Source organism: Limulus polyphemus, unplaced genomic scaffold (genome assembly GCF_000517525.1).
Source record: "Limulus polyphemus unplaced genomic scaffold, Limulus_polyphemus-2.1.2 Scaffold915, whole genome shotgun sequence".
In the NCBI taxonomy this organism is placed as follows: Eukaryota; Metazoa; Arthropoda; class Merostomata; order Xiphosura; family Limulidae; genus Limulus; species Limulus polyphemus.
In genome coordinates this window covers 345,406-353,751 of record NW_013666525.1, presented here as the reverse complement: position 1 = coordinate 353,751, position 8,346 = coordinate 345,406, and the positions used below count along the sequence as shown (strand labels likewise).

The window sequence follows — 8,346 nt, the reverse complement described above, 5'->3', positions numbered from 1 at the left end:
AGAAACCGGGTTTCAATACTCATTGTGGGCAGAGCACAGATAGCCCATTGTGTAGCTTTGTGCATAAATTCAAACAAACAAACTTCAAATAAAAATTACTCAAATACTGTACAGTGCTGCAAAAGTAAAATAAAATGAATATATAAAATATAGAAATGCAGGTTTTATTTTCATGTTTTCATTATGTTATATTGTTTCTTTTTAAGTACATTCAGTGAATGAAAATTAATATAAATATTTTTAATATTTTCTTGCAACTTAAATGAACAGGAATCATCAATATCACAAATGTGATGCAATCTTATAAAACATCTTGAAAATACATGTAACAAATCATATTGTCCATAAAGATACTGTAATAAAGCACTCAAGCTTAACATTGCAAGGTGAAAGCTTTTTATGCTGATTTACTATTAAACCCAACCCTATCAAGATGCTTTCATTAAGCTATGTTCTGTAATATTGTATATGACATTTTACTTGACTCATCATGGTTTCACTAGTGATAACATTGTTTGGAAAAAAATCTAGTCACCATTTTTATCTTAGATAATTGAAAACTTCATTAAAAAAAAAAGATAATTACATAAATTTAAAACAGTGTTGACTAACTCTTTATTTAGGTAGATTTTAGGTGCATAATCAATATGTAATGTTCTATTTTATCTATTTTTCATGTACTCTCATGTTTCTTGTCATATATTCAATCAGAAAGAATTTCTACCTGCAAAAGTTTTATAATTTCACATAAATTTAACCAATACAGAAAAACTTTCTACAACTTTTATAATAAAGAATTAATTTTCCATAAAATAATTACTTATATAATCAACCAAAGTTTAACAAGTGGAAATGATGCATTAATGAATTGTAAGTCTTTATTAATCAGTGATGTTTAACTTTTATGTGCTTACTAGGAGAGTTTAAAGCACAGATCTGAGCCACAAGATGTAGAGGGATTTTCCACAAAACTGAAGATGGAATCTTAAAAAAGGGGGAGGGTCACAGTCCAAAAATGCATTCAGGGCAAGCAACACTGATTCCCAAAGAAAAGTTTCAAGGTGACATGGATCCCAGTACATCGATCTTAAGTTATAACATCAGCACCAAGTGTAACCCTAGTTACCTGTACATCATCATTAGAGAATTACTTCTCAGTACCTCAAGGAGTCAAATGGGAGTAAGGACAATGGCAGATCAATGTGAAAACTGGATGGTTTACCTTGGAACAGTTTTATGTGTACATCTGATTACAAACTCAGATCCTGTGCCGTTCATTCGAAATTAACTGAAAGTGTCAAAGTGACTTTACCTTTCACTGATAAATTAGATATTATGTCTATCAGTGAATGTGATGTTTTCTCTGTCTATAAGAGTTTTTCAGTTTCACCTACAACAGACAAGACTTGAAAATAAATACCACAAATCTTAAATCAAGTACCATAAAGCTAGGTAAGCCTTTTAATATTATGTCTAGTAGCCCACTGTTGTGTCTTTTCAAGTTCACCTCGAGAGATGTAATGAGCAATAATTTCTCTCAAGGGAGGAAAACTCTTGTAGAAACTTTAAAATATAGATTTTATACTTAGATTTTATAAACTTAAAATCACCAAAATTAACACAGTACATGTAGCTGGTAAAAGAATCAAATTAATATTAGTTATATCTCTTTCTGTGTATTATAATTTAAATTTTTTTGAGCAATTTGTTCTATTGAGCACATGTTCTTCCAAATTTGAAATAACTTGATAGATGAAATAAAAATATATTACAATTCTGCAAACCATTGGCAAATATATATAATTTGTTTCACAGTAAGTTTGACTTCCAAAATAGCAATCAATACTAGAGAAATTGAAGTCTTATATAAATGTTAAAAAAATATTAAAAATACTCGTAACCACTGATACTAAAACTGAATGAATGAAACATTAATAAATTTACACATGTCTGTGCTACAAGTTCACTGCCAACACCAGAATATTATCTTTATTATAATAGCAACATGAATAAATTTGACTAAAACCTGTGCTGGAAATTTTACCACTGCTGACACACTCAATATTGGTCAATGACTCCAGAGATGTACAAGAAGGCATGGATAATCTCAAGTCATTTCATAAAATGTGAGCCATTATTTAAGTACATGTGATGAGAGTTACCACATTAAAAAAAAATAATTATGGAGCATGAATTTTATTTTTCTTATGCTTAAAAATATGTTTTAACAAATATGTTTTAAATAAATCATATCCATATGTTCAAACAAAATGTTATATCTTTAACAGCATAAATGATATTTAGTTATTGATAACATTCATAGCTTTTTCTGAAAGGATCCATTAATTTTGCAAATAACAAATAAGGAGTAATTTAATATACTATAGAATGTTGTGCACAACTGCTGTTACATGAAGAAAAAAAAATGGTGTTAAATGTATCAAAAATAAAACACTTGATCTGTTGTTTCATCAGGGAAACCAATGTGACAACTTGCTTCACCGAGTGACTTCTCCAAATACACATTTGCTCAGCTGAGACTTGCCTTCGTGATTCTTGCTGACCTTGTAGAAATACTCAACTGCATCTGATCGTCCAAGTAATTCAATAAAATCTTCATCATGAGTAATAATAATCAGCTGGAAATTTTTTTGCTGAGAACGAAATTTAACAATTTCAACTAGAGCATGAGCCAAGCTTTCAATATTATCTCGATCAAGGTTAGTAGTAGGTTCATCTAAAGCTAAGATACCACAGTTCAAGCAGAATGTTTCTGCTAAAGCCAAACGAATAATCAGTGAAGCTAACACCTTTTGTCCTGCACTACATCGTCCTCTCATATCCAAAGATGTGTCTCCTTTCACCATCACAACTCTGTAATTATATGTTCTTTTTTGCTTATCTAGGCTAGCTCCACCTTCTTCTTCATCTGACCGTATCTCTATATAATCAATATCATTTCCTCGGTAAGTCTTAATCCAAAGTTCTCGAATAATCTTATTTATCTCATCCATTTTCATGTTATGGTAATGCATAACTGCTTTGTCCAAGGCTGTGTAATACTTGTTTAAGTCATCGCTCGCTAACTCTGTAGTTCTTAATTGTATTAATGTGGTTTGGAATAGCTTCTCAGCATTTTTATACATATCTTCTTCCAGCTCTTTCTGCTGCTTGCGGACAATTTCTTCCAACTCTCGTTTTCGACCTTCAGCTTGCTGACGTTCTCCTGTCAAGTTTCTTTCATCTTTAACAAGTCTTTGTTTTTCTCTGTAGAAACTAGTGGCATCAATAGTCCCCAACTTTTCTTCAATTACTTCCATTTTTATTTTTCGATTAGACATATCATCTTCAATTTTCTTAAGTTCCAAGTTGTCTTGAAGTTCCCGCTTCTTCATTTCTTGAGATGAAAGTTCTTCATTTAACTTTTGAATATCACTGTTTATTGTCTTGAACTTATTTAACTCCATATTCAGCTTCTCTTGCAATTCTTGTAATTTTGTTTGTTTATCTTTAAGTTCTGTTAACTTTCCAGAATTGGCAAATTGGGTGATCTTATCATTTAAGTTATCCAGTGATGATTTTTCCTCAGTTTTAGTTTTTAATTTGTTTTGTAGCATTTGAAATTCATGTTCTTTAGATTCAGTTAATTGCTTAGACTCATCTTGTAAGTTTTCTATTTGTTTGTCTAATTTTCTGACCTTTTCCTTAGATTCATGAATACACTGCTCCAGCTTGGAGTTTTCTGCCATCAACTTATTTGCTCGTTCCTCTAAGGTTAAACGCTTTTGAAGGTCACCAGAAATCTGAAATTTTTTGGTATGCACCTGGTGGATTTGTTCCCTTAAATTCTGTATTCTCTCTTGGTGTTCATGAATTATTTTCTGCTGCATATCAAGATGGCGTCTTACAGATTCACTCTCTTTCTGCAAGTGGTTTCTTTCATCACTAACTTGTTGAACAGTACGACTGGTATCCTCTCCAGAAAGTTTACATTTCAAGGTTTTTACTTTTCTTTCAGTTCTCTGAAGTTCCACATTGCTTTGGTCAAGAAGAATAACGTCAGGCTGAATTGATGCAGCAGTTTCACGATCCATTTGCTTAGCATCTAAAGTCTCTTCCATTTCAGTAATATCTTTCAGTAATGACTCAATTTCTTTGTTCAACTGACTGATCTTTATTTTAACATCAGGAATTTTTTTTTCAGAGAGTTCAACCATAGCTTCTCTAACAGGACGTAGCTCCAACATTTTGTCAAGTCTCTCTTGTTGTTCAGTTAAGTTCCTCTGTTTAATATCCAACTGTGATGGAATCATCTGCAGCTTTCTTTGCACATCTCGGAGAAGATCCTTTGATTCTTGATCTTCTTCAAAATGACGCTGGCAAAGAGGACAACATGGATTTTCACGTTGTAGTTTTTCTACATATTTACTATATATATATTGGCTACCAATAAGTGAACCCTTTTCATCATGTAATGATTTTATACTGCTCTGAAGAAATTCTAATGTCTCATCAAAACTTTCTTTCCCAGAGATTTGATTAACACGTTCTTGATGATACTTTAATTCTTTTTCTTTCTGATGCAATTGTTCCACTTGAAAGTTTTTGGTAGTTTCTAATGATGAGAGCTTTGACTTTTTAATACTTAACTCTTTACTGAGCTCTTGAACTTCTCTGGATATACTATTTAAATAGTCTTCTAAAGTATTTCGTAAATTTTCAAGTTCAACTTTGCCAAGTAAATGAGTTATTGTATCCTCATTTCGACCTTGCAATCTTCTCAAATTTTCCTCCTTTGTCATTTTTTCTTTTTGGAGAATGTCAATCTCAGCTCGAACTTTACCCTCTAATTGCATTTGGTCCATTTCAACATTTAAGTTAGAAATCTGAGTTTCCCAAATACTTAGTTGTTTCTGTTTTCCTACAATGTTTGATTTTATACTGTTTATATCTACAGATACCTCCACTTCTTTCAACTCTTCTTCCATTTGGGCCTGATCTTGTTCTAAATCCTTCAATTTGTTTGCTGAAGTATCAATCCGTTTAACTTCTCTAGTAATTTCCCTAACTTCCTCACGGTTTTTACTTAGCTGGTCACATTCAAAAAAATTTTTTTGATCTAATTTAATTTTTTGCTCCCTCACAATTTCCATTCTTTTCTGGAGGTCTTTTTCCTCTGTAGCAAACTTAACTTTGGATCTCCTTAGATCTTGTTCTGCAATTTCCAGCCTTTGCTGCAGACACTGAACCACCTTCTGAACCTTTTCTTCTTGTAGTGGGCTTCCACTTTCAGAAAAAATACCCTCACCAAACTGTCTACTCAAAGACATTACAAGAGAATCTCTTTGTTCAATTTTTTCTTGATGTTGCTGCTGCTCTTGTGTTAGCCTGCCAATGTCCACTAGAAACAAAGACTTATTTTTAGTAATTAATCCACATTCTTGCTCACATTCTTGTAATTTTCTTTTTTGCTTCATAAAAGAAGCCTGTTTTCTTTCCAAAACAGTTTGATAGTCCTTTAGTTCTTGCTGAAGCTCATCAACTGTTCCATGAAAAATATTTTTGATGTTTTTATGGAGATCATTATAGCTGTTTTCTAAGTGTTTCAGTATCTCCTTATTGCTATTCATCTCAGTTTGTAGGTTATTTATATCTTCTTCCCGTTCTGCTATTAGTTCAAGCTTAGCATAGATTGGTCGTAATTTTTCTTCAACTTCATTCACTCTATCCTTGCATGAAGACAAACGGGTTTGTGTTCTTCCCAAATCTTCCTTTATCTCAATAGCTTTATCTTTATTCTGCTTCAGGAACTTCAGCTCTGTTTGGTAATGTTTTACATTGTTTAGTTTTTCTGTACGTATCTTTTTAATGTTATCAAGTGCTTTAATGTATCGAGTTGCAGCAAATATTTCATCAAACTTTTGTTTTAGAGCTTTTCCTTCACTCAACGGCCAATTTGATTCTTCTTGGTGACAGAATATTACATTATTTAGAACAGCTTTGGATACACCTAAATTGGAAATCATTTCTTTATCAATCTGTGCACACTTGGAACTCATACTGATTTTCTCTCCATTAGGAGCTCGGCGGCTTATCACACCTTCTAACGTTCGCGTTTCAATTTTCTTTTGCTTTTGAATGGCTACAATGGATCTTGTTAACACTGCTTGTTTTCCAAGCACATCTTGAAACTGTAACTTGATCTGACCTTTCACTTCCTGTTCACGAGCCACTTTTGGGTCATGAACAAACGATCCACCCCTTCCACAGTTTGGAGGCATATCTCCTGTTGTAATGTATTTTAAACACTCAATAATTGTGGTTTTTCCTGATCCATTTGGTCCTAATATTAATGTTAGTGGAATGAAAAAACTGATAACTTGTTTATCTTTGTCATATGGTCCAAAACTACGAATACCCATAATAGACATTTTTTCCACGTACGACATTTTAAATCTAAATAACTTAACAACCCAATACTAATATTAATAATATTAAATTAACTACACTAAGTAATCGATGTGACAGTTGAATAAGACCTAAGGAATTCAGCGTTCTCTTCAACAGACACTTATACAATACACCCGTTATTTCTGCTGAAGTATGTATACGTAAATTCAAACCATAATTAATATAACATACAGTCTGATGGTGATAACATTAGTGCGCGAAATAGTTTGTGCCGGAGCGTCACCTTCCGAGATACAATGTTTTCTTTTAAACGTATGTGTAAATTTGAATGCAAATATGTTTTGTAGAGTGTTTCATGTTTTTTCTTGTTTGAAATGGAACACAAGGAATATATATAAAGTAAATGCCACAAACCTGTTATTATAAGTTAAAAGTTTTTACTGAAAAATTAGTGAAATATTCACATCATTGTTATTTATTGCATATATTTAGCTGCTAGATCGATTAGCCGTGAAGTTATACCACAAGTAAGACTATTTGCGCATTAGCTATAGTACTATTAGCAAGTAGGTTTTGTTGAATTATTTTGTTTATTTGTTATAAAGCACAAAGCTACACAATGGGTTATCTGTGCTCTTCTAAACGGGGATATCGAAACCTGATATTTAGCATTATAAGCCCACTGGCTTACAGCTGAACCACCGTGGGGAAGAGGGCTGTTGAAAGCCGAAACGCTATTTGTGAACTTGGGTCTACAACTGTGTAAAAGTGATAGTAGCAGAAAATGTCAATGAATAAACAAACCATGGTTATTAATAAATGAAGTTTTTGTGAAACGCACAGTTGTCTTTGTTTTTTCCTCAATTCTGCAATAATGGAGTTTCACCAAGTACCGACGGTTTCATGTATCAATTATATAAAACTAATTTGTTATTGCTACGTGAACTGGACTTTGCATTATTTATGCCAAATAATTTATAAGAATTCACCCAACAAAAAACAAACAATAACAAGTTAGTACTTTCAACCTGAATGGCATCTTATGCAATGCATAGGTAAATAGTTAGGTCAGAGACCCTAATGTTTAGGTATAGTAGTTTCTAATTTAGAACTTTTGACACGAAAGCCAGATATTTCCAGAGGCGTCGCTAGGCGCTGGCACACGGGGCTCGTATCCAGAATCTCCCAATTTTGTCTTGAAAAATCAGGATAGAAAACCATGATCAATATCACACTGAAACGCCGACAATTCCTATGCCTATGGGCTCGAGCACCGAATCTTTTAAACACCTTGCGATGCCTCTGGCTACTTTTAACTAAATAGCAGGTTTACCACTGCAGTATTTTCACACTGCTTTATTTACTATCAGAGTAATATGTAATAACCTCAAGAACATGGAGAATAGACAGATACTAAATTACAGAGCAGTACCATATTTTCTCTACGTATTTGATGCTGAGTTACTTCAAAAAGACTGGAAATATACTATTACACAATTACTTTCTTTATTGACAGCATATAATACACAAATGCAAATGCTACTTTAGTTAATTGAAAAGAAAAATTCATATTATGTTGTTTTTTTTTGTAACTCCTCTTTTGGACACAGTGAGGTACTCAAGCAAATAAGTAACTTTAGTGTTCTTGACTGATGTGCTGAAACTGAGTGAAGGTCATGGCCTATTTATAAGTTTTCTTAGAGAAATTAAAAAACAATTAATTGACGTGCTAAGCTGTTATTGTCAGCCCCATCAATTTGTTAGAAGCTGAGGCCTTAGTAAGGTCCATCATGACTGGGTATAGGACAAATATCCACTACAAGAGGAAGACAGTTAGCTACCATGCCATGAGTTGAAGGTAAGAGACCATTGGCTTGAAAATTCATCAATGTGTTCAAGACCGTAAAGTATTCACTGATGACAATAGCGAAGTAT

General features: G+C 32.8%; 1 protein-coding gene across 1 annotated transcript; it reads right to left on the bottom strand.

Annotated features, from left to right (window-relative positions):
- Window positions 1-206: 206 nt before the first annotated feature.
- On the bottom strand, window positions 207-6,651 carry LOC106461218 (DNA repair protein RAD50-like). The gene has a single exon (XM_013921013.2). It carries the CDS (start codon window positions 6,447-6,449, stop codon window positions 2,499-2,501), a length of 3,951 nt encoding a protein of 1,316 aa, XP_013776467.1. The 5' UTR covers window positions 6,450-6,651; the 3' UTR covers window positions 207-2,498.
- Window positions 6,652-8,346: the final 1,695 nt, after the last annotated feature.

Excerpts from the sequence above, each read along its gene's own strand:
- LOC106461218 (XM_013921013.2), bottom strand. The coding sequence starts at position 6,449 with ATGTCGTACGTGGAAAAAATGTCTATTATGGGTATTCGTAGTTTTGGA.